We start from the raw sequence: 26,519 nt of genomic DNA on the forward strand, positions 1-26,519 counted from the left end.
CAAAATCATAAAACATTCAAAGACAAAAAACAAAACAAAACAAAAATGATTAAACAAAAAAAAATAAAATGTTGACTTCCCATTTGTCACATATCAAATCAGTTATAGGTCTACAATATATAACAATCCTGTCTCTTAAATCATATTATAAAATCACTTTCCTCCAGTAGTTATCTTAATTAATCATCAAATCTCATAAACATTACTTTATTCTTTCCACAAAAAGTCAAAGAGAGGTTTCAATTCTTTAAGAAATATATCTATCAATTTTTCTCCAAATAAACATGTCAATTAATCCATCTCGTTAATAATTATAATAATCTTATTGTCATAATCATAGTCCAAATAAACATTTCGATTAATCCATCTCATCAGAATCTGTTAGGTCCAATAATTTCAATAGCCATTATTCCATTATCCCTATTAGTTCCATCTTCCATCTTCAATAGTCCTGTTAAGTCCAGTAATTTCAGTGTCCAATCTTCCATTATCAGTATTCCATAATAATCTTGCTGTTGTAGCCATAGTCATATAATAAGAGTCTGATGGGAATTTCCTCTATCCCAAATATTTTCTTGCCATCCATTCTGAATAAGTTGCTGAAACATTGTTGTAAATTCATATCTGTGTTCTTCTTTTTTAGAAAATGCACTGGCTCATCTCTTAAGAGTTTTTCCATTGTCACATGACTGCAGTTAATTCCATAGATTTTCTCTATATCAAGCTCCATCACATCATTCCAGTCCAGAAGATTATCCAAGCCATTGATAACTTTATCTCTAATATCTTCATTAATTTCTTCAGAGATAACGTTAAATTCCAAACAGTAGATTTTATTTCTAAAATCCATAAACTCCAGATCTTTTTCCAATTCCACATTTGTTCCAATCTCCAGGGCTTGTATCTTCCCTTTATTTTTTCTTTTCTCATCTCTGATCTCATTCTCCTCTCTCACAGGGTCCCCTATTTCTTTAAGCTCCTGCGTCATTTTGCTCAGTTCAATTTTCAGCTCCTTACTACCCTGTCGCAGGGTTTGTTTCGTTATCTCAATCTCATCCATTATTTTCTGAAACATAATTACTTCCAGATTCTCAGCCACTTTCTTGATTACCATTTTTAAAACCACGAAAACAAAGCAAAACAAAAATAAAGAAGAACCACTTCTTATTTCAGCAACAATTGGGTTAATATTCCAGGCTTGATGACATCACAGTATAAACAGAGCAACCTGCCTTATCTCTCTATGTTCAAGAATGCAAAATAAATTTAGTTCCCAGCATCAAAACAGTTAGTGGCGTTGTGAAGAAGCAGATTCGTCAAAATAAAATAGACCAAAAAGAGAATAGTCCCAGACAATATAATATTCCTCGGAATAGAAATCAGGAATAGAAATCCCTCTTCTGTTTATTATCTTTAGAATGCACTTCCAGGAAAGCTTTTTGCGACAGAAACAGAGATAAGCTGTTAATTTCGTGAATAACAGAGAAGAGCTATATCTCACCCAGAAGTTGTCCAAAGCCGATCAATCTGACAAATCTCCTTTTGCTGCAACAATTTAAACCAAGTAAAAAAAATAATAGAAAGAAGGGTGCTTGCCTGTTAGTCCGTTCTCTCTTTCAAGAAAATATAAACATATCGCTTAAGCAGATAGAGCTTGTTAGGAAGTCCGTCCGGCATTGTTGGCTGGACCTTATCTCATAAATTAATGAAATCCAGTCCTCCCAACAAAAACAGGCTTTGAGGTTGATCTCTACGTTTCTCCCTGCCCGGGAGAAATTTCATCAGTCAAAAAAAAAATGTTCTGACTGATTTATATCTGAATAAGCTTCTTTTGAGGCGGGAGCCCGTCCCAAAAGCAGGCACAAGCGAAGTCACCCTTCCCGGAAGTCCTTCCCCAAGGCTATTGAGCTTACAAATAGCATAAAGTGTTTTGACTTCTGGAAAAAGATCCCAGATATGCATACATCTAGAAGCAATGAACCAGTGTGGTTAAAGTGTCTTACTGGGATCTGGGAGCCTCTGCTTCAAATCCTTGCTCAGCTGTGAAGCTCACTGGGTGACCTTGGGCCAGTCACTGTCTCTCAGTCTGATTTACTTCACAGAGTGTGGATGAAATTGGGAGGGCATGAGTCATGTTTGAGCACCACCTTGAACTCCTTGGAGGAACAGCGGGATATATAAGTAGTAGTAGTAGTAGTAGTAATAAATAAATAAAATAGAATTTTAGAAATACTGACCACAAAGGCAATTTTTTCTTTAAAATTAGTTTTCTTTAAAAAGTCTTCCAACATGAAAAATGCTCGACTTGATTAAAATCAGTATTTTTAAACTCAAGGCTCCAGGTACTTCAGTTTCTTGAAGTAGAGAAACTGAAAAACTTAAATCTATACATGACTGCCTGTTCAGTGAAAAGCTCTGTATCCATCAGCTTTATGCCTCAGGCTGAAATCCTATGCACGCCTACTGAATAAGGGTACTATCCAACTCATATTTATGGCAGGCTGAGGGGAGTTGGATATGGTGGACCCCCGGCTGAGCCCTTCACCTTGGCTCAGCCATGGCAGAGCCAGGACCCTGCCAGCTCAGCCAGGGGTCCACTGGGGAAGCCCAGCCTGGTGGAAGGGGTGCAGGTGGAAGCCGGCATAAGGCCTGAAGAAGGGGTTTTCTGGGGGGGTGTCCAAGGAGGGTGGACATCCCTGTTCAGAGCACTCCTGTGGATCCCAATCTGGGCCAAAGTTATGCCAAGAAAAAGGTCAGTCTAAGAAAATCATTCTACTGGAAGTCAATGGGGAGCACTTACTTGCAGGTAGGGGTATTAGCGAGAGCCAGCTCTTTATTTTCTGTTCCTGCGTGCAGCTCCCGACTTTCAGCTGGCCTGGTGGCTCCTGAATGGCAAATGGATGCTGTGGAGCTTCCCGCTACCTCCTCCTCCGACGGCACCCCTTCTGCTTCCCATGAATTGGATTGCTCTGCCTGCCATATTGAACATAGTGGGTTTTACTTTTGAGGAAACATGCATATAATTGGACTATAACTCATTTATGTAGGTCAGAATAGGTCTTAATGACATAACTCCCTGTGTAGTGTCTGCCTTTCATTTCCTTAATGCCAGTGTAGGAACTGCAATAATTCTTTCATAAAGAAGCTATTTCATATACTCTCCATATTTCATGGAGAGCTTGTCTTCCCAGAGGCTACTTAAAGACTCCAAGAGTATCCCAACAGCAGGTGGAAGAGGTGAAGCTAGGATAGAGATCTCATGCCACTAGCTCTTGAAGAGACCACCATTGCCCTGAGTGAATTCTGGGGCGAGAGTGGTCTTTTATACTTTCTGTTTTTGATTAATTTATAGACCACCCTTTATCCCATTTAGTATTTCACTCTTCAAAGCACTTTGAATGCTTTATCAGAAAGCTGGTATACAAGTACTTTAGGCAGATAAATCTATAAATAAAATCCATAAATAATATTAGAGTGTTGGGGTATTTTTAGCTATATTTAGGGTTTTTTAGGTCTTTGGCTTATTATGTCATCCTATTTTAGTTTGATTATACTTTGTATTTTTGTTGAAAGCTGTTTTGATTGTTTTTAATAGAAAAGCAGTGTAGATAAATTAAGGGTGCGATCCAAAGTACATTTACACCGGGGTAAGGGGAGTTCCTCAGCCCAGCTGAGCCAGGACCCAGCCAGCTCAGCCGAAACCGGCACAAGTGGAGCCAGCATAAGCCGGTGTAAAGGCTGAAAAAGGGGCACGTGTCAGGGCATGTCAGGGGAGGGGCCAAGGTGAAGGGATTTAGGCCACATCCAGCTTGTGTTTGGAGTGCTCCTGCAGGTCCCAATCCAGGCAAAGGTTACTCTGGGGAAAAGGTCTGTCTAAGAAAATGATTGCAGTAGAAGTCAATGGAGAGGGCTTACTCCCTAGTAGGGGTATTTGGGAGAGCAGGCTATTACTTTGTGGTCCTTGTGCACAGCTCCTGGCTGAGATGGCGTTCAGCTAACCCAGCAGCTCCTGAATGGCAATTGGATCTGGTGGAACTTCATACTGGCTTCTCTTGGTACAACACAATTTACACCAGCTTCCCCTGAATTGGATTGCTCTGCAAACTAGCTAAGCTAAATTAGCATACAGCCCATGTAGCATAATGGTTAGAGTGCTGGACGAAGAATGAGGAGATCCAGGTTGAAATCCCCCATGTAGCCATTAAGCTCACTGGGTGATTGTATACCGGCTACGGTCTTAGCCTAACCTGCACCACAGGACTTTTGTGAGGCTAGAGAGCTGTACATCAGTGGTAGGGTGCCTACTTTGCATACAAAAGGAAGGTCTCCAGTTCACATCATATGCCCGGGAAAGAGTCCTGCCTAAACCTCTAGAAAATCATGGCCAGTTACTGTGTAGACATTATTGAGCTACATGGACCAGTGGTCTAACTAAGGCAGCTTCCTCTGAGGATGTTATTTTTAAGCAATTAGGGGGGTGGGACCTTCTAAGCCATCCTGAGCTCCTTGGAGGACAGTCAGAATGAAAATATATTAAATAAAGAAAATTAATAAATAAATAGTATATTGCAGAAAAAGGGAGTTCTTTATGACCTTTTAGATGTGGTTACGATGTGGTATCCCAGGGTGCAAATGTTGCCCCTGATGTAGCCTTGGGCCTCCTGATTGAGAAGCAATTTGAGCCCAGGTCTGCGTCCAGCCCCCTCTGTACTATGTCACCTTGATTTCTGTTCTGCCATTGTGAATTGGAACTAGAACAATCTTATTGCTGCAAGATTGTTACTTGAGATTAGCCACGGTGAGAAGGGAAAGTTTATTGTGAAAAAAGTTTGTACCTTTGAAGTTTTGCCCTTTGCTCCATCAGGTACTGCTGAGTTAATGAAGAAAGGAGCTGAATAGTATTTGTGCTCTCAAAAGCTGGGAAGCCTGGGATTCCAAGGAAGGACTACCCAGGACAGGTAATAGGGGCCTTTTATAGATTGTGGTTTTGTAGTTGGAAAGGGAGTACTTTAGACTGAGGCTGCATTTTACACTGATGAGAAAATTTTGTTTAATTCCAGCTTTGTTTGCCTTTAAATACCACAGGGGCAAACGGAAGCAGGGGAAGTATTAAAACTTACTGCCTGCCTATAATCAGCGCTGCCGAAGTGGTGGAGGTGATCTGTACCTCTGGGAATACAGTGAAATTGAACTAAGTGGCCACCCAAGGAAAATGGGAGAGAGAAAAAGAGCAGACCCGTTTGCTAGAGGCTGAACAGACCTTGTTACACACAATTTGAAGTTTGTGCTAGTATGGCCCTCTCATGTCAGGAAGGAGTCACCTAAGAAAATGATAGTGAATAACTTTATTTTTCCTAAGAAAATACAAACAAAATAGTATTTAGCCATCCATGAAAAAAGTGAAATTGCTATGACTTGTGAACTGTTTTTTAATTTATTAAAAAAATGATGAAATCTCTTGAACTGTGATATATGTTCCCCTGAGTTCAAAAGGACTTAGGGTACAATCCAGTTCATATTTATGCCAGCCTGAGGGGAGTTGGATGTGGCAGACCCCTGGCTGAGTCAGCAGGGTTCTGGCTCCGCTGACAGAAGCCTCTCACTTTAGCTCAGCTGCGGCAGAGCCGGGACCCTGCCAGCTCAGCCAGGGGTCCACCAGGGAAGCCCAGCCTGGCAGAAGGGGTGGCATAAGGCAAAGCATAAGGGAAGGCGTAAGTCAGTGTGAGGCTACAAAAAAAAGGATGGTCTGGGGGTGTGGTGGAGGAGGGGCTTGGGGGGGACTTATGCAACATTCAATTCATGTTTGGAGCACTCCTGTGAGTCCTGAACTGGGCCAAAGTTACTCAGAGAAAAAGAGTGACCTAAGAAAATAATTACAATGGAAGGCTATGGAGAGCGCTTACTCACTGGTAGGGGTATTTGTGAGAGCCACCTTTTTCTTTTCCATTCCTGTGTGCAGCTCCTGGCTGAGCCAACATTCTGGCGGCTCCTGAATGACAAATGGATGCCACAGAGCTTCCTGCTGGCTCCTCCTCCCTGGAACCCCTTCTGCTGGCTTCCCCTGAGTTGAATTAATCTGTTAGTTCCTTAGACTGAATTCTTAAGATGGAAGCTGCAGTAGGGAAACATCAGCGGATACTTGTGGGAGAGAAGAAAAGTGGGAAAGAGATTTTAGGCCCTGAGGCATCTGGAAGTCTGGCAGAAGCTATAATATTATTATATTATATTTTATATTATATTATGTTCTAGTCCTCATTTTTTTTTCTTTGTAGCTATTGTAGAAAGGGGGCCTTTGACAGTTGAATTTTGTCTTGGCAATAAGGATATAAGGAGCTAGTTTACAACAGTGAGAATAATAGTCCAGTATTGTCCAACCAGGCTACTGGAGGCTCTTCAGGAAGTTTTGGGGCAGTGACCTGGCTTGTGATGTTGTGAAGAGAAGTGGGATAGAGACTCGGGAATAAACTAAATGTGTGATAGGGCAGCTTTTTTCAAAGGTTAAAGCAGCTCGGGGCATAGGGGGAGGGATGAGAGAATTTGACTGGGAATGCTATGCTGGCGGAGGGATTTTCCTGATGCAAAATGCCTCATCTAAAGCTGCTATTTGTCCTGTGGGAGAAAATGTAGCCTTTTACCCTGGCAGTTCCGAGCAAAAACCCGCTCTTGCTGAATGCTTCTCCCCCCCCCTTTCTGGGGGGCAGCATAGCATTTCAAGGGATAAAAGTTTAGATTGGAAAATGAGTGAAGGGAGGGGAAGGGTTAACCCTCTTCCCCCAGTGTTGTGGCCCCAATCCAGTTCTGCCACCTTCTCCATGTAACTGCTTTTTCCTTTGGGAAAAACATAGACAATCTGAATACAAATCTCCCAATGTCACATTTGGTTTGGCCCTCAAAAGCGAACCATTCCAGAGAAATGCTTGTAACATTTCTGAAATGTTGTAACTGAATGTATTAGTACAGGAGCACCCTTGATTTTTACTGGGATAACTTTTTCATAAAGAAAATGTACTTTTAAAAAAATCCACAAAAGTGGACAAGTTAAAGCAAATTACAGTAGGGCCCCACTCGTACAGTGGGTTACGTTCCAGACCCCTGCTGTAAAGCGAAAACCGCTGTAAAGCGGAACTCATTGAATAAAATGGTGCGCGATGCCTGAAAACCGCCGTAAAAGCAGAACAAGCACTGTATGAGTGGGGCTTTAGTCTAATTGTGTCTAACTGAGACTGCTGTATTAACGAATTGCTGTAAAGCAGGGCCCTACTGTAGTTACTTGTGTGCACAACTGAAATATCACCCTGCCTATTTTTTTTAAAGCTAGTGTCATGTGTTGTTTAAGTTGTCCTAGAGGTTTTTGTGTTAGATATCTGTTTTGGGGCATGCCATTTGCCTTTAGATTCTTAATTCTCCTTTCCAGCCAATAGAAGAAGACAAGCTGGTTGGGCTTCAAAACAGCACTTCAGCCACATTTATTGGCAAAGTGCTGTACTGTTGCTGAGGTTTAGTTAGCACTTGGTATAACCCCATGTTTAATATCGGGCTTTGGCTGCTCTAGGCTGTTTCTATTTCATTAACCAATCATTAGCCATGGTAGATGGTGACTTGGTGATATGCAGGCAAGACCATTGGCTATTGAATATCTGTCGACAAAGGAGGCTGGTCCATTAGGGCAAATGCATCACTGCCCCATCAAGCATAGTCTGCCATAAGCCAGCCCCCACCTGCCTGTCTCCTTACTTACAACCAGATCAGGGGTTAGCACTGCCTGTCAGCTTCCTCCTCCTCTGCCTCTGTGTTGTCTTTGTAGAACTCAAAGGATGGAGGCAAAACTCAAACTCGTTGGCTCCGTCTGTCATTGGCTCTGGCTTTACCTAACGTTGGCCTCTGCTTTCTGCTCTACCTGTCCCAATGGACACCAGCCATCACCGTCTTTTAAGTAGCAATGTCTTCATGCGAAAGCAAACAAAGTTCTGATAAAATCCTGGGAAGGGATTCAGTAATTTGGCAATATAGTTGTGGGCTTCAGTGAGACTAGAACACATCTGATGACCATGCAGAATGTTAGGTGATCTTACTCCTAAACAGCTTCATTTCCTTTAAGTAAGAAGAAGAAAAAGTTTCCACGGATACAGATTTTTCTCATTGCGATGTTGGATTTTTTTTAAAAAAACCCTGCACGTGCCAAAATGTTGTTCTGCAGCATAGCTCTTCCAAAGATAGAAACTTGGTCCCTTTTGGAATATGGTTACCCTGACCAGATGGCATGTTCCTAATTAGTATGATCTTCTAGCTGCTGCATCGTGCTGAATTAAAATTAGTGGCTTGATGGCAGTTTACTGAGGGCCAGTTCCAGCATGAATTTGTTTATTGTACGTGTTAGTCTCCCCGCCCCCTTTCACATATTTCCGCCATTCTTTGTAAATGCCAAATTAATAATGTGGACATGAGCCTGGGTTAATTTGAAGATATGTCTGCATAATTTTGTATAGTGACTATTCCTTCTGATCATCATTGGAATAGTCCAATATAACCTCAATCTCCCAGGCAGTGGAGCCATGAGAACTGGTGCCAAAGCCTGCTGATTTTAATCCTGCATTATAATCTGGGATAAATATTACAATCCTGTGTTGCTTTCTGGAATAAAGGACGCATGACTATTTTGGCATTAAGTGGTGTATAAATTAGTAAATAATAATAACTATAAAGAAAAAAATTGCACCTTCTGCATTGGAGGCACCAGATGAGCCCCCAAATAACAGACAGACATTCCAGTGGTGTCTTGCTTGAGTGAAAGGATTGGATACTGCTGCTGAAGGGCACATACTGAATTTGTTCAGCACCGTGTGCTATTGAATGCTTTACATTTCAGAGAGTTCCAAATACTACAGCAAAAAGCATTGTCAATTCAGGTAATTTTTGAGACTGTCAGCTTCCATACTGAATTCTGAAGCTTCTGAGCAGCTTCTGAGCCAAGAAACTGAAAATGAATCCGGCCAAGATGGAAGTACTGTGGGTTGATGATTCCCCAGTCTGGGAAATAGGAAGAAGGCCTGTTCTGGATGGGGGTTGCACTGTCCATGAACGATCAGTTGTATAGCTTGAGGATACTTCTGGATTCCACTCTGTCTCTAGAGGCCCAGGTAGCCTCTGACATGGGATGTCTTTTTCCAGCTCTGGCTGGTTCACCAGCAGTGACCATTCCAGGGCAAGGATAGCTTGGCCACAGTTATTCATGCTTCCGTTTGGATTATTGCAATTTGTTCTATGTTGGGCTGCCCTTGAAGACAGTTCAGAGACTCCAGCTAGTGCAAAACGCAGCAGCCTTTCTGCGCAGGATGATGTAAAGATTTGAAAGATCTGCAGCGGCTGCTTCTTTGTCACTGAGCCCAATTAAAGGCGTTTACTTCAACATATAAATCCCTGAATAGCTTAGGACCCAGTTAGCGGAAGGAGTGCCTCTCCTTGTAATATCTTGCCCATACTTTGCAATCTGTTATGGAGGCCCTTCTAGTAATACTATCATTACATGTGGTCAGAGGATCTATTACTTGCCAAGGGGACCTTCTCAGGAGCAGCACCCCAATTGGGGAATACTCTCTCCTTTGAGGTTTAATTGGCACAAATGTACATTTTTGGTTCCAGCTGGAGACTTTTCTCTTCTGCCAGGCCTTCTGAATATGGACGTACGTCACCTGCACAGTGAGACGGGGCTAAATGTTCTGCTCTTTTCCTGTTGTATTATCAATTATTTGGAGTCTTTTAATTGTGTTTTATATTTTATTGCATTCTATTTTGTTGCCTGCCCTGAGATCAACTATAAAGAGGGTCAGGATATGCATTTTATAAACAAATAAAAATAAATTAAATATATAAACATACAGTATATTCCAATTATATGGCGGCCCTGTAGATTCAGTGATCTGTGGAATTTGAATTGCCCAAAGTAGCTCTTATATCCCCGTTAGATAGGTGCATTCCCAAAAATCCAGTCTTATTTATTTATTGATAACATTTCTGTACCGCTCATCAACCAAATCCTCTGGGCTGTTTACAAAACATTAAAAATCAGTTAAATACTATTAAAAATAAACTAAAATTATCATAATTAAACTTATTGTTAAAAGAATTTGTATATCACTTCATTTCAAGAAGAAATACCAAGGTGATTTGTAATATCTATACTACCAGCATAAAACTTTTCTCACCAAGTGTTTACCTATTTTAAACCACACTACTATTGCACACATGGAAGGGTTTTTATCCCCCAGAGGCATCGGGGTAGGGAACCTTGTTAGCCTGGGAAGATGGATCCTGATTGGAAACTTCAGAATGTAGCCAGTCCTAGGTGGTGGTGGTTGAAGTTACCACTGATTAGCTGATTGACACTGTCTTCAAGCAACTCTTTTAGCAGGGATTGGCTCTGCTAGGGAGTTCCCAAGTGTAACCAATCCCAGTGAACTTGCATATGGTGTAGAGTTACCAGGTCTCCGGTTTTTGGCCGGAGCCTCTGGTTTTGGGGGGGCTCTTTGGGTAGCACCCCTTAATCTCCGGACTCTCAGCTTCAATTTAAAAAATTTTTTCTAGGTGGTCTGGTTCCCAAGATATACACCAAAATGTCAGCTGCCCCCCGCGACTGTTTAATCTATTTAACTGATATGACACTGAAGTTGGTTCCTAATTCCCAGTTCCTTATTTTGCTTGAAAGTTCAAAACACTAAAAAAGAAGAGTTGACAACTACAGCAACTTCAAACCAAACTTAACATGTCTCTGAACCCCAAAATATATGTTGGGGTACCCTGTATGATATATCACTGTGATTGTGGGACTCTCCCTGTCAAGAATAACAATACATTTATGTACTCAAAATCATCAGGCTTCTGATATTATCATAAATACATAATGATGTCATAAAATCATAAAAAATAAGTAACTGGGGGTGCCCACCCCAAACTCTGCTCTGGGACAGGACAAATCATATACCCCAGGAAAGGGGAGGGTGTCCTCTATGAGATGCCACTGCGTCCCACCTGGACCAGAGCTTCTGCTGGGCGCAGGGCATGGAGGAAGGCATCTATGCAAAATCAAAGCAGACCAAAACATACAGGAAAAAATAAGTAACTGGGGATGCCCACCCCAAAATCTGCTCTGGGCCAGGGCAAATCATATACCCCATGAAAGGGGAGGGTGTCCTCTATGAGATGCCACTGCGTCCTGCCTGGCCCAGAGCTTCTGCTGGGCGCAGGGGAAGGATGAGGGCATCTATGCAAAATCAAAGCAGACCAAAACATACAAGAAAAAAGAAGTAACTGGGGGTGCCCTCCCCAAAATCTGCTCTGGGCCAGGACAAATCATATACCCCAGGAAAGGGGAGGGTGTCCTCTACAAGATGCCAGTGCATTCTGTCTGGCCCAGAGCTTCTGCTGGGCACCGGGCACGCACGGATGCATCAATGCAAAATCAAAATGGACAAAAACACATAGAAAAAAATAAGTAAGTGGGGGTGCCCACCCCGAAATCTGCTCTGGGACAGCACAAATCATATACCCCAGGAAAGGGGAGGGTGTCCTCTACAAGATGCCACTGCGTCTCGCCTGGCCCAGAGCTTCTGCTGGGCACACGGCACAGAAGAGGGCATCTATACAAAATCAAAGTAGAAAAAGACATACTGGAAAAATAAGTAATTGGGGGTGCCCACCCCAAAATCCGCTCTGGGCCAGGTCAAATCATACACCCCATGAAAGGGGAGGGTGTCCTCTATAAGATGCCACTGCGTCCCGCCTGGCCTGGAGCTTCTGCTGGGCGCAGGGGAAGGATGAGGGCATCTATGCAGACAGAAAGGGTAGAGAATCTTCTTACTCATTTCTCAGACCTCTGTCTGAAGTGAAGGGTCAAATCTGTAAAGAAGTTTGGAGCAGCCACATTAAAAGATAAGGGCAGGGCATTCCAAGCAGGAGGTTGCCAACGCTGCTTTGATATGAATGTCTTTGCAGAGGATCCCTAATCAAGCTTTACCAACAGCACAATCCAAACTATATCTACTCAGAAGTAAGTCCTGTTGAGTTCTATGTGGGCTTAGTCCCTTAGTACATGTGTTTAGAATTGCAGCCTTCAGGGGCATCCATCTTTACTCCCGAATGCTCCCATCTAATATCTCCACAACACTAGGCTCCTTTCTTCCTACAGTGACCTTCTGGTGACTGGCCTGGCCTGAAGGCACTTAAACCCTTCTTGCTGAAAGCAAGTAGGCTAGATTAAATGTTCCCTACCCAGGCTCCATCTTTTAGCTAAGATGTCTAGCTTAATTTCCAGTCAGATTTTTTTTTAATTGTATGCTCCAAGCAACTGTGATTGATGTTTAATGTATCATGCTTAATGACATCACTCAGGCCCACCCCGTGACATCACTCGGGCCCGCCCCATGACATCACTTGGGCCCGCCCCTAAAATCTCAGGTTTTGGGATGCTTCTGACCTGGCAACCCTAATATAGTGCCATATTTAAAAGGTGTCAGATATAAGCTGCACTTGTCAGGGAACAATCAGAACAATTTTATGGTTCCTGATTGTTCTTTTGTAGCTGTGACTTTAACTGCCCCACAACTCATATATGATGTCAGTTGTGGAGTGGATGGTTATGGCCTGGGCAAAATCACCTCATGGGAGAAATTGGGACCACTGCCAGGCCTAATTAGGCTCATAGGATGGAGGCACCACTGTTGAATGAAGGAGAACTAGAGATGTAAAATTTCTGGAAATTTTGAAGCCATGTGAAAAAAACCTTTCCTCCCCAGAGGAAAAAAAACAGAAATTTTGGGAAAAATGAAAATTAAGCAATACTTTTTTAAAGCATCCTTTACAGATTGAAAGCCATTTTTTTTACATTAGGAACATAAAATGTAATATGTATAACTTGGTTTGCCAATTTCAACATGTTTGATATATTAAAAGTACAGATTATTCAGTCAATTACACTGAATTTACTTTTAAAAATTTAAAACATTTTTGTTCCAAATGGAGGTACAAGCTGTTGAACTGCAAGCAACCTAGCATTAATTCTTGACAATTTATGAGGAGCAGGAAAAAACAAACAAATGAAGAAACCATCAACATTATGCTAAAAAAAAGCTATTATATGTTCTGTAAATTATGTCTCCTCCAATTCTTCACAGCGTCAAGCAGACGTAAAACACCAATTTCCATAAAAAGACATGAGAAAAAGATGAGGAGAAACCAAGACTCAATTCAATCAGAACTCATTTTCTGAACTATCATTATCAGTTTCTGCTTCTTCATATTTGTCATCATGTTTACCATGGACTTCAAAAAATGGAAGGTTTTCCCAGACTGAAACAAATTTCTGTACCCTTTTATATGCCATAGCCTAACATTTTTCAATTTTTCCAGGGGAAAACAAAATAAAACAAAAGGCTTTGGAAACAAACAGTTTTTTCCCCATTTCCCTCCCATTTTCCCCCTGGATCTTCACATCTCTAAGGAGAACAGGGCCTTTTTTGCCGATTTCTTCCTTCCTGCTGCAGCCCTCCGTGTTGTGGAGGGTCCCTACCTCTGTGGAGCTGATTTTCACAAAGTCCTGGGGGCTTCAGGGGGGAAAAGAAATCGGCAAAAATCTCTTTTCCTTCTGTTCCGTTAGTGGACACCTGCTGGACTAAAAGCCCTTCTGTGAGGGCAGTGATACCAGTTGGATTCTACCATAAAAGAATAATTTGTTACTGTTTGTGGTTAATTTCTATATGTCACAGCTCCTGTGGAACATAACCTCTCAAATGGAAGGGGGTACTTGGAACCTCTGATGAGTAGTGAGCTTCACCTTGGTGCATGATTGAATTTGTTGAAAGCAGAATTGCATCATTTTAAAGTTATTTAAAAAAAAAAAAACTACAACTATTGTTGAGTCAGGTGTAAAAATAATTCTATTGAATCTTTTTCCTCCAGCACCAGTTCAGCAAAATTATCTGCCGCTATCATTTTTAAAAATCAAAATAAAACCAGTCATGTTTCTTATTTATCTATCTATTTCATTTATCTCTTGCCTTTCCTCCAGGGAGCTCAGGGCAGTGTAGATGTTTCCCCCCTCCCTGTTCTATCATCACAACAACCTTGTGAAGTAGGTTAGACTGAGAGACAGTGACTGGCTCAAGGTCACCCAGTCAGGTCATGGCTGACTGAGGATTTGAACCTTGGTCTTCCAGGTCCTACTCCAACACTAATCACTACACCACACTTACTTGAATATTGGGAAATGTATATGGAATGTTGCAAGGGTAGGGCTCCCAGATACATACCTGAAAAATAAAATGTTTTCTTCCCTTTGGTAAACTGTCCCTGAGAAATAAGGGTTTGTAGGACCTGCTGGCTGTTCCTGGCAATAAATTATATTATGATGGCTGATAGGAAGTAGTGACTGGCTCCAGAAACGTTCTCTATGACTGAGAGCAGCAGCAGCAGCAGCAGCTTGTGAATTGTTTCTTTCCTGTTCTGTGTCCTTGTCCTTCTCTAATGCCTCAAAGCATCTGTTGCTCTTTATCTTTGTATGCTTCCCATACACAGTACTTCCTCCAATCTGCCACTCAATAGCCATCCCCTGCCAAGCAATTCAGAATTACAAATGCAAGGTCTGCAAGTGCTCATCATGGAAGTCAGTGTGCAGCCAGCCGAGGGCAGGTGGGGTCAAGATGCACTACACCAAAATTCCCTGTAGGATAAGAAATAGAGGGGGAAGAGAGTTCACTTGCAGGTTTTGTTTGGAGACCTTGGGATTTCCTTTACGTATTTGAAATATTTAGGTACAATGTCCACAGGTCTGTAACTAAGACTTTTTTTTAAATTCAGAATAGGAACATGGCTCCAAAGATTACTACAGAGCTGCTTCGTCAGCTTCGGCAAGCAATGAGAAACTCCAAATATGTTCCAGAGCCAATCCAAGCCTACATTGTGCCCTCGGGAGATGCACATCAGGTATGGGATTTGATAGAATGGTCTTCTGCTGGTGCAATTCCTCCCCCTGCTCCTGCAAAGAAAGAGCATAAGGGTTGAGGTTCTCTTAACCAAGAGTGCTTCATTTGTAAATATGGATTATCATATCTCTAGTGTAAAATGAAAGGAAACCCAAACAATTGTAACCAAGAATGGCTTTATGTAGTAATTCTCAAAGGAGGCATGTCCAGAGGACAACTTCTTATGCTTTTGGTGGGGCACCAGAAGCATGAGAAGTGAGTGAAGTGGGTATATGATACTGTTTTGGGGTGTGTGTGTGCAAAAAGTGGTAATAGAGGGATGTAGGTACCCAAGACAGAAGAAGAACATGGAATGGAAAAATGGTAACAGGAATAGGAAGGAAAGCAAAGTATGCTTATTTTTTAATGTTTTAATCCCTATTTGTAAATATTAAAGTGACCTGTGTTTTTGTGGGGGTGTATTAATTTGTAGCTAATTTCAGGACTCTTATCATGTGGATTACATACCTGGCACTGGTTCTACATACCCTGTGGTGTGGAAAGGCAGGGATAGGCTGTAGACCAGCACAAGGTAGTAGTGTTTGCCCATGTGGTCTGCTGTAGATGGATATTCACCAGGTACACATCTGCCCCTTGGTCAAAACTGCAATCCAAATGTTCCTCAAGTTAACAGTGGGCGATTAAAGTTCATGAGGATGTTTGGATAGCAGTGGTGATGGTCATGAGGATGTGTGTATTGAGTGAATCTATAACACTGCTGCGCAAACACAGAAATTTGTTTTGAGCACAGCATTTAGCATTTTAAGATTCTTCACTTTCACTAAAAATAAAATTATGACTTTTTTCATAGGCTACAAAAGTAGGCTTGAAAGTGGCCAGATGAAACAAACAATGATTTACCATTACGAGAAAAAGCCTCAAGTTCCTATACTCTCCTTTCTCATGTTCTGGTGTGGCCTGGGGGAGGAGTTTGGAACATCTGTTTTTGCTTAACCACAGCTTAGCACTGCGTCTAAACCCAGATAAACTGTGGCTAGCCTTAACTATTGTTAGTTGAAACAAGCCAACTTCATAGATTATGAAACCAGCTTGTTTCAACTAATTGTAGTCAGTATTTAACCACAGTTTAGGGCTCAGATGTAATGTTGAACTATGGTTAACTGAAATTTGAGGTGAAAACTTCAGATCTCTTCACAGATGTGCCAGAGGAGGAGAGGAGTGGAGGATAAATGCAAGCCCAAGGTTTGTGCATGTAATGATAAACAATGCTTTGTCATTATGTCCAAAATTGGTTGATGTGCTGGTAATTCCTAGTTACGTCTCAGAAAGACGGAACTAGGGTTCAGCTCAGAAAAGTAGAATCAGCCACAGTATGTGTCTTGATTTGCATAATTTATGCAGTTTATAGAATTCATATTTTTCTTTGCACAGGATTTAGGTTGCTTTGGTGCAGATTATTTTCTCATTAGCAGATTTTCTCATTAGCACAGAATTTATATTTTGGCTAGACCTAAAACAAGGACTGGAGGTTTGGATCGCGATGCCTGTCTTATGTTAGTTGCCTCTCTTTCCTGTAATGCCTCATACAGCTAGGTGGATGAGTGTTAGTTTTTCCAGCTCCTTAAGTTGCCTTTCTATTCACCCCTGCTCTTTCACTCTCCTGGTAGTGCTGCTGTTCTGCTTGAGCAGCACAGTTAGAAATCCCCAGAGTGAAAGGCCTTTTTACAACTTCAGGGATTTGAAGGTGCTCTAGAACCACACATTGAAGATCTGGATGCAGCCATATTCCCAGCCGTCCCTGCTCTAGAAAACTTAAAAACAAAAAAAATTCTTGAAAAAGGGGCTAAAGAAGTTAAAGCAACTTTTCCCATCTGTGGTGACTTGCTCTTTTATAACCATGGGTGGAAAACAGGTAGCGAAGGAAGGAATCTTATGCGATTTCCACTACAAAGCAGCTTCTGTTTTAATACACAGCTGCAAATCCTTATTAAAAGAAGGAATAAGTTTGCTTGTGGTAGATTGTTCAGTTATCACGGAGACTCCTTTGGCTCCTCTGATTTTCTGCGGTGACCATAAAAGACATCATGTATGGGAAAACAGTGGTGAGGCAGAGCTGTGGAACTGTCCTCCTGACACTGGCATCGCGGCAGCTGACGTAGGTGGGGCTGGGGTGGGGCAGAGAAGCAGCAAAGGTCAGGCTGCACAGATGCCCCAGAGGGAGCACTGGATTGGCTCTGCTAGTGTACCTGTGGCAGTCCCAACCTTGCTGCTGCCCTGTAAGTTGCAGCAATGCCAGTGTCAGAAGGGCGGCTGTGCTGTTCTGCCCCATCATCCCGGCTGCGGGAAAGAAAAGCTGCATCAAGCAAATCAACTTTCACCAGTGCAGTAATTCTGTTCCATCTATTTGCTTTGTATTCCACCAATGTAGACATGCATGAGGGTCTAAAAAGCTGGGTTTTGTGGCATATTAAGACAAGAAGAGCCCTGCTGGATCACAGCGAAGGCCTGGACTGTCTAGTCCAGCCTTCTGTTCTCACAGCGGGAATGCCTATGGATGCCCACAAGTAGCATTCCCCAGCAACTACTGTTTGGAGGCATGCTGCCATCATGACCAGTAGCCATTGTCCATATTTCATGCTGCATGCAATGAACAGTCCCTCCGTGTGCCAGTGCAGTGTGCTCTTTGTCTAATATAGTGAGCAAACAAGCAAGCATACAGGTATTCTGTTCTCCGTTCCAACAGGTGAGAGAGTTTTGTTTTGTTTTTTACAGCTCCCACAGGCGCCTCTTTTCCTGCCCGAGGCTGCTTCCCTGTCGCTCTGGTTACGCTTGCTAGGCTTTTAACATGTTTCTGTGAATCTTGGAATATGACCTACAAGATTCTTCATTCCTTTGTGTTGCTTTAGTGGAATGCAGTAAGACCTTGCATTAATGCTTTTCCTGCTGGGCAAGTTTATCAGGTTTGTTCTGTTCAGAGAAGTGAATGGACATGAAAACTGCTTATTATGTATCCATTAGGTTTGCTACATACTATGGCTTCAGCAAAACCTTGTCCCTATTTACATGGTTTAAGCTGTGATTCCTGTGACACTGGTAAATGTGCATAGAGCCCGTATAGAGTGACCAAGGAGACCGGGGTTTTAACGCCCCCTTGGTCACGATGCTCATTGGGAGACTTTGGGTCAGTATCAAAACCCTACCTCATAGGACTGTTGTGAGGATAAAAGGGTAGGAATGGCAATATATGGCTCCCTAAACTTCTCAGAGGAAAGGTGGGATAAAAATGTAATAAGGAATTAACTGATTTTCTACCAGTGCTGCTTAGCAAGGCTTCAAGTGGGGGGCAAAACTATCTCATTCAGAGTAAGCTTATATGTGTATATACTGTTATTTTCATAAATTCTTTGTGGGGCTGGAAGGCAGCTGATAGAGCTTTAGTTCTGCCTTGTGCATTGAAAACTACATTTGTGCCAATGCTAACCAGATGTCCCATTTTAATCAGGGCCTGAAGCTAATTTGTAAACCTTGGTTAAGAGAGAACCTGGTTAACTTAAGTATGGTTACTGTTGCCAAAAATATCACTCTGACCCATGATTAAGGCTAACAAAGAAAAGAAAAGTAGCCAGCAAGAGTAGAGAGGACAGGGAAGAGGGATGAATTTCCGAGATTGCCTCCAATTTGCAAACCATGGTTTGCAAAGAGCCAGTATTATGTTTGCACTAGGGTCTGCCTTACCAAGTGTTTCTCTGTGAACACAAGAACTAAAAAGCTACTTTATTTATTTATTTAAAAAAGGTTCTGCCTTAGCAAATTATGTGCTGGGTTGCATGGAGTACATGGGGGCAATAAAGATTTCTAGGTCTCCTTGGTTAAAGTTTATAGAAAAGGCTGGAATACCTAGTTGCAGTGACTGAAAATCCTGCTGGGAAGCTTTTAGGGGACTTACGTTTTCAAATACTACTTGTAAAAACTAGTTAGAGGATGCCAGTAAAACAAAGCAAAGGTTACAGATTTGAAGTATTGTATATTGCAGTTTCCAGGATCAGAAGATACTGGGGGAGTTCCTTCCATTCATGTTGCCACATCAAAGGCCTGGCTTGTTTGGCTGGCCACTAGGGTGACCGAGAGTGAAATAAACATGAGCACTGGGAGAAATGTTGGAGCAAAAAGTACTGTAGATCTGAAGTAAACAAATGAAGAATAATCATGGGGTCTAAATATCTCAGCTAATTTTGTAAGCACAGTCTACTGCTCTTGGTGCCTCTCTGTGCTGCTCTTTATCATGAGGCTTACTTTTGCTTTTATTTTACCTTCCTAGAGTGAGTACAGTGCACCCTGTGACTGCCGAAGAGAGTTCATCTGCGGGTTTGATGGCTCAGCAGGTATGTTCCCAGAACTGTGCTTGACCTATCACATTTGGCAGTTCTTTAGCTTTGAATGCCAAGATCCTCCTCAGATTATCAGAGGGCACAATGAAAACCTTTCCATCTTTCGCTAAACTGCTGTGCACTTTTAGTTATTTATTTATACATGCATACAGTCTGGATGTGGCCACTTCATAATCTCCATGTAGAAATAAACAAAAATCTCTGTGAAGCAGAAATGTGTAGAACAGGGATGGGGAACCTGTGGTCTTCCTGATGTTGTTTGACTGCAGCTACCACCATCCGAGGAATGATGGGAATTGTAGTCCAGCAACATTTGGGGACCCAAAGGTTGGGAAAGTTGTTGTAGAATATTGTTCACAAACTACCACTTAGAGCTCAAACAAATGAACATAGGTTTGTAAACCTTGCAGCGCAATCCTGTGCATGCCTGCTCAGAAGTGAGCTCCATTAACTTCAATAGGACTTATTCCTGGGTAAGTGTGTATAGCAGGGGTGCAGACTTTTTTTCCAGCCCAAGTGCTGCATTCCCTTCTGGGAAACTTTGCAAGGGTCACATGCCAGTGAAGGCCAGGGCCAGAGGCAAAAGCGGATAGAACAATGGATTTAAATTTTACCTTTGTACAGTAGGCCAATTTCTACACAAGCTTCTCTCTATCTGCCACCCAGACAAGCAAGAGGCATTATCAGAGTGGAAGAGCACATTCCAGCCAGACAAAAACACCTGGGGTGAAGCAGGGCTTGTCTGGGCACGGCTGACTGAGATGGCTCTATTTGGCCCCTGGGGCTGAGGTTCCCCACCCCGGTGTATAGGTTTGCAATCTTAATAACATTTTCAGCTTGGACTCTGTGGTATTCATTTTTAAAAATCTTTGGGGAAGAGATGCCAATGTCTGTTTCGTCATGCTTTTATATATTGGGGAGGAGTGGTTACCAATCCAAACAACCTGGACGCTGCTGTGTGTAACTTTTTAAGGGGTGGAGTCAGTGCCATCCATGCAGCATAGACAGCTGCCACAGCAGACTTGGTATCTATTCCGTCATATGTGCTCTGACTGTGTAGAGCCCCTCCAGATTGGTATTTAATTGTGGATGTAATCTGCAACATGTTCTTGACACAATAATAGTGCATCAGTGGTGGGTTTATTCTGCTTTAGTTTGTCTTTCGATGCTTCCCCAATGCCACCACATTATTGCTGTCTGGAGGGGCTATATTGCAACAAAAGTGGGACAAAAACAAACCAGGACTTTTGTGGTAAAAAAAAGTTAGTGATTTCACCAGGAAGTTACGGGATATGCACTGACTGAAAACAAAGCAGTGTGATCGCTGCAAAATGTTTGCAGGCACTAAAAGTATTGAAAACAGGATCACCTGTTACCATCCCAATAGCATAATGAACACAAATCATCAAGAATGTGCTATAAAAAGGATGTCTGGAGGAGCCCCAAGTCTATAGCAGGATTGCTAATGAACTTTGGTATGTGGGTGGGTGGAAAAACTCACTTCTGGAAAAACTGTTGTGCTTTGCAGTTTGTGTGCTGGGTTGAAAGAAATGTGAAGGAAAAGTTTGAATTGTCCCTTCCCTTTTCAGCATGTACACCAGCTGGAATGGTGATGTAATACCAGTATAGTAATGAGCTTTTGTCAACCCCCAGATGACCCTCAATAAAGTAAAAAATCTTGTTAACTATTTCATACTGGGATTGCAGCTTGCCTTTCTTTCTCCCTCCGTCAGGCCAGTGGAAACAGATTTGTTTCTAGTTCGGTAGATCAGTGATTAGCGGTAAACAATGTTGGTTAGCCAAGTCCAGTCTTCTTTAAAAAACATTTTTTTGTTTCTGAAATCGCTGGGCATTGAAACTCAGTTAATGGGCGGGAAAAACCTTGTTTATCTTGCATAGGGACAGCATGTTCTGTTTAGCAATGTGTCCTGTATTAAACTGCAGCTATGAGATCTAGGTTTCATTTCAAGCTGTGTGGCTGATTTATGTGCAATGGAACTATCATCACGCTAGTCATTTTGTGGAGTTTGTTTACCTCTTCCTGTAAAATGGGGGTTAGCAAGGAACCAAGTCCAGGTGTAAGTACTCAGACTTTGCATGCAATGTTCTAATGGAAGCCTAATCACAAGGAGCTGTGGCGTCCTATCAGCTCCCTTCTCTTGATCATACATGCCTGCCATTAAATCCCCAAACGACTTTTGTCCTTATTTGCAGAGGTATTACATCCTTGCCTCTTGTTCCATTTTGATCATTATGCTTTGATCTTCCCTTACCTGTTGGATCCTTTTGATCTGATCCTCTGTTTCATGGACTGTGCATAATCTGCTGCTGTTGCTACGAGAGCCTTTTGTACAGTCAGCATTTTTTTTCTTTTCAAATATCTAATATTAATTAAGAAACTAATTTAAAGGTAAATAATTTCAGTAAATTAAAAAAAAAACAGTGCTGGGCAGCCATGCACATTCTAGGAGTTTTAAAATATTTTTATGTACAGTTTAGGTTTTTTTTACAAGACTGTCCAAATATGTGTAAATGTGTGTTTATATAAAAATATGTGTATGTGGGTCATCAGGACAAATGGTTAAAGGAGATGTATATTTTCATTATTTGACCTGATGACACTCATGCAGGGGTGAAAGAGGTATGGTCCTTTGTCCCTGGCCTGCACTAAACCTAATTAACTTTTTTACATTAACAAACATGAGAGTGTTGCAAGACCTCTTAGTTTAGTGTGACAAGAATGAGCTGCAACAAGTCTAGGGTTGTTTCTACCATGGCTGTGAGGAGTTCTGAAACTTTCAATTCTGGTTTAGGTTAACTGCAGCGTGCTGGTTCATCTGAACATAACACTTCGGTTTACCTTAACTGTGGTTTGTTTGGTGCAAAAAACCCCACATTTATTTGATGTGGGTTTTGTGTTTGATGGTTAAGATTAACCATGGTGGGCTTGTTGGGTTTATAGAGCATGCTAAACTGTGGTTAATTGAAATCAGAAGCAAAAGTTTCTGTTCTCCTAGCAACCATGCTCAAGGAGAGAAAGCCATTCGGAGGGGGGGGGAATGAGTGCATGAGCCTGAGGCTTGCTACAGCTCATTCTCATCACATTAAATTATGGTTTAGTGTGACATCCAAATGCAACTTGTGTTTGTCATCAGGAAATGGGAGCCAGGAAGTGAGGTATGGTACCCTGAGTGACATCCTCTGGAAATTGAGGCATAGTCTATATTATGCCTAAGCATCACGTAGTACTGTTAGCTCTGGACAGAGATCAGGGAGACTGAAGAATGTAGCACTTTCATGACACATTGATTAGATCAGGGGTAGCCAATATGGCACCTTCCTGACTACAACTCCCATCATGGACTAGAACTCCCATCGTGCCTGATCATTGATATTCTGGCTGGGGCTGATGGGAGTCTAACAACATCTGGAAAGCACTACATTGGTTAAGCTGCATTAGAAGTTAGAAATCTCTTCTCTGTTCACTGTTTATGAGATGATATAAAGCAGGGGTGGCTGTCTTCCCCCTAAAACGTTTCTTAACCTCACTCCATTCCCAAAATTACCAGAGGCATTTAAAATTTTTAAAAACCATTTTCTTCTCCTCCTGATTCCCATTGCCCTTCCTAGTTGTTTCCTGAGGTTTTGAGGAGTTCAAAATGCCCTCCAGTTCTCCCATTAGAAGCTGTAGCAACACCACCTTCTGTTAACTGTCACTTCCTTAGCGATTAACACTTCAATGTTTGCAGCCAGCCAACTCTTGATCAGGGGAGTTGTGTTTTTGTATGTGTGCCTGCCTACCTGCCTATATGATTCCCTGTCTGTTGGGTGTTTGTGTCTCTGTAAATATGTGATAACTGTGTGTGTGGTCTGTATATGGGCATGTGATTGAATGTGAATGTGCTTTGGCCTTGCCCATTGTTAGCATGTGGCCCTTAGAGTGCTGGCCAACCCTCAAGGTGGCCTAACTGCCTGAGCCCTTATATCCGAGCTCAATCATTGTGATCATCCGGAATAGCACTATTAGTTGTCACCTCTGTTACAGAGGCTCAACTGGCTTCAACTAGAAGTCAGGCATTCAATGTTGCTGGTCCCATGCTGTGGAACACTCTTCCAGTGGAGATTTGGCAGGCATCCTTGCTTTTGACTTGCAGGCGCCCCTTGAAGACTTTTTGTGCTGACAGGGCCTATGCAGCTGTTTAAAATTTCTTGATTACCCAGTCATTTTAATGATTATTTTGTATTGTTTTTTATGGTGTTTTACTACTGTATATATATTTATATGTTGGTGATATTAAATATTTTTGTAAATGGTGGCACTTCAAAGGTTAGCCACTCTGACATAAAAGGAAAGGAGCATTTTGAACTGGGGAGCAAAAGTAACTATAGTTTATGAGAACTGCATGAGCTATAGCGAAAGGGCAGGTGTTGTTTCCCCCACACACTTTTAAAAAATGCGTGGAGGGGGAGTGGATACCATCCCGGCCCTCCATCCCTGTCAGCACCACCTCTGATGGTCATGCATTGAGTGGGAAGGCCTGGAGGGGATTTCTTGCTGTGTTCAGCTGAACATGCTTAGAACCTTCTTCACAATCGTGAACCTTGATTGTGCAGAGTTCTTAACTGCAGGAAGGGTTGCTGAATGCATGAAGAATCCCTCTTCAAACCTCTCTGTTTGAAGATGGGGGTAGTGCTGGCAGGGATGTGGACATTGAGAGCAGGGCCAGCATGTGTAGCTTCACCCTCCCCCCTCCATATATTCTTTCAACGCCTGCCTCACTACGGCTTGCATAACTGGTGGTTTAGGGGGCAAATAGAGGTAGTTGCCTCTTGCTTGAGCCTTTTCAAGGGAAACTCCACTGTTCTGGCTTGGGCCTGAGGCACTTTGAAGCAAATTAATTCCAATGTGATTATTTTGTTTTCCTTTTTTTATTCAAGTGGCACCACTGGCTATATGTGGGCATATAATATATAATCACAACTCCTTCTCCCTTGTACACTCCATGACAGGAACCACCATTATAACAGCGCAGGACGCAGCCATGTGGACGGATGGGCGCTACTTTCTCCAGGCCGCTGAACAAATGGATACCAATTGGACACTCATGATGATGGGTGTGTGAGAGTCCAAACTCGTGCTTTACTTTATCTCTCCTCTACAGTTCCTTTAGTTACTCAGTCATGCTTTTTAATCCACTAACACTCTCTTGTTCCTGTTCTTAAGTGGAATTCACAGGAGGAGAGAACTTTTTAAACAGGAATAACAGCCTAATCAGCACTGCTAATTTCTGAAAATATTACAGGAGCCATGCCCTCCTCCTTTCACTTCCCAGCATGCCTGTGCCTATCACAGAGTATGGAATTATTTTCAGGTAGAAAGCAGAGCAAATAATAACTTTAGGAGAACCTGTACACTTCACCAAGTCTGAAGTTCTCTGGAAAAAAATAGCATTATGTATTCCTGTTTCTTAAAACATGTTTGAATAAGTCACACCTTTCTGTATCACCCCTATGTGAAGGATCTAATGGAGTTCACTTGCATGCAGCCTGAGTGATTGACAGTCACCCAATGAAGGCATGTCTTTTTGTATTAGGTCTGATCATTTCCAGGCTGACCTGAGGGTGCAGCTGAGATCCTGTGAATTCTGCACCCCATGTTCCAAACACCACAATAAAGAGAGCCATATTTGAGAGAGTCCAGATTTGACATGTAATTCAAAATTAGGAAAACTTTTTAAAAAAATGTATTTGGTGTACTTCTAGCTGCAGAAACTGTACTGAATTATCATTTATATGGATATATGGGGAAGGATTGAGAATCTGAAAGTGTGTGTGAGGCATGAAATTCAAATGCTGCTACTGTTGCTTTCAGAGTACTCTGAACCACAGAGATGGTTTCAGCTACCAAAGTGGAGACTATATGACTGGACCTCAGAATTTATGTCTAGGGGTCCCAGTCCAGCCTCCCCCACTTCCATGATTTGGCTTCCCTTTCAGGATTTGGCTTTCTTGACCCACAACTTCCTTCTTTATCACACTTATCCCTTAACTTGCTACCAGTACTTGCAGCTGCAATATGGTGGCTGTTCCTCAGCCCATCTCATGGTCACTTAGCAACTGCAGTGCTTTCTGGCCTGGGGGAGAATAGCCAAAGAAGGAAGGGAGCTAGGAGAATAGGACCTAAGCCATGCAAAGTAAAGATGGCCACATGGTTACCCTTTCTCCTTTTTAAGTTTTACTCAGATCAGTGGAGGCAGGTAGAGAAAAGGAGGAGGGCTCTATTCAGCTAACTCCCAGATGCTTTAGTTTTTGGGGATAGCAGTAGCCGTAGTTGAAAAGGACCATAATTCAGTAGTGAGCACATGCTTTGCATGCAGAAGGGCTTCAGGTTCAAGGATATCAGTCAGCAAAGATGGAAAAGACCTGAGCCCTCCTAGTTGGAGTAAGCGGTATTGGTTCATCTAGCCCAGAGGTCTGACTTATTATGTTCAAATGCTAGTTGCTTATGTCCCTTTCCAAGGCAAATAGTCAGGAGTAGATAGAGTTATTTAGAGTGGCGGCATTCTACCCCACACTGTACTGTACCACAGTGTTGCAAGCTTATAGTCATTAATCTTGCTGAATATCTGTAATGCTTTCAAGAGTAAGAGAAAGAAACTGTTAATGGTGTTTCTTTTTATTATTATTATTTTAGCCATGGGAGCAGACCCAGGGCTCTTCTGTGATATGGAAAAAGTAGATCTGTGAGGGATCATGGTTTTGGAGCATCTATTCCTAGGGATTTGTTAATGGTTGGTTCCCCTTAATACATTTGTGCATTCCAGGGGTGGGAAACTGGATCCAGCCTATGGGAAACTGGATCCAGCCAGTAGGCTATGTCCTTATCTCTCCCTCCCCATGGGCCATGTTTACAGGTTCACAGAGCTGCCCACCTGTTAATCACCTGACATCACAGTGATGCCCAGTGCATGGCGCTTTGAATCCCTGACATTGAGCTGATTGTTGGGCCTTCAAAGCACTTTGCACAGCTCTAGGCAAGCACCAATGTTCAGCTGGCTGTCAGGCTTGCAAAGAGTCATGAAGGATGACTCTGCAAGCCCCCTTTTTGGCCTGTGTCTACCTTTCCTGCACCTGGTATCATTTATGAAGTCAAGTGGGG

General features: G+C 42.3%; 1 protein-coding gene across 8 annotated transcripts in view; it reads left to right on the forward strand.

Moving 5' to 3' along the window:
* XPNPEP1 (X-prolyl aminopeptidase 1) overlaps positions 1-26,519 on the forward strand; it is a 56,479-nt gene that overhangs the window by 980 nt on the left and 28,980 nt on the right. For 6 of the 8 annotated variants that reach the window (XR_009764019.1, XM_061636061.1, XM_061636059.1 and 3 more), the window contains exons 2-4: positions 14,848-14,973; positions 19,291-19,354; positions 24,371-24,475. Coding sequence is in view for 7 of the 8 variants with exons in the window: in XM_061636061.1 (XP_061492045.1) it covers positions 14,857-14,973; positions 19,291-19,354; positions 24,371-24,475 (286 nt within the window). In the remaining variant the exon portion in view is untranslated. Of the gene's footprint in view, positions 1-4,864; positions 4,959-14,847; positions 14,974-19,290; positions 19,355-21,337; positions 21,439-24,370; positions 24,476-26,519 lie in introns of those variants that run through there. The other 2 variants (XM_061636062.1, XM_061636063.1) reach the window with 2 other exon arrangements.

This window comes from Rhineura floridana, chromosome 7 (assembly GCF_030035675.1).
Source record: "Rhineura floridana isolate rRhiFlo1 chromosome 7, rRhiFlo1.hap2, whole genome shotgun sequence".
Lineage (NCBI taxonomy): Eukaryota > Metazoa > Chordata > Lepidosauria > Squamata > Rhineuridae > Rhineura > Rhineura floridana.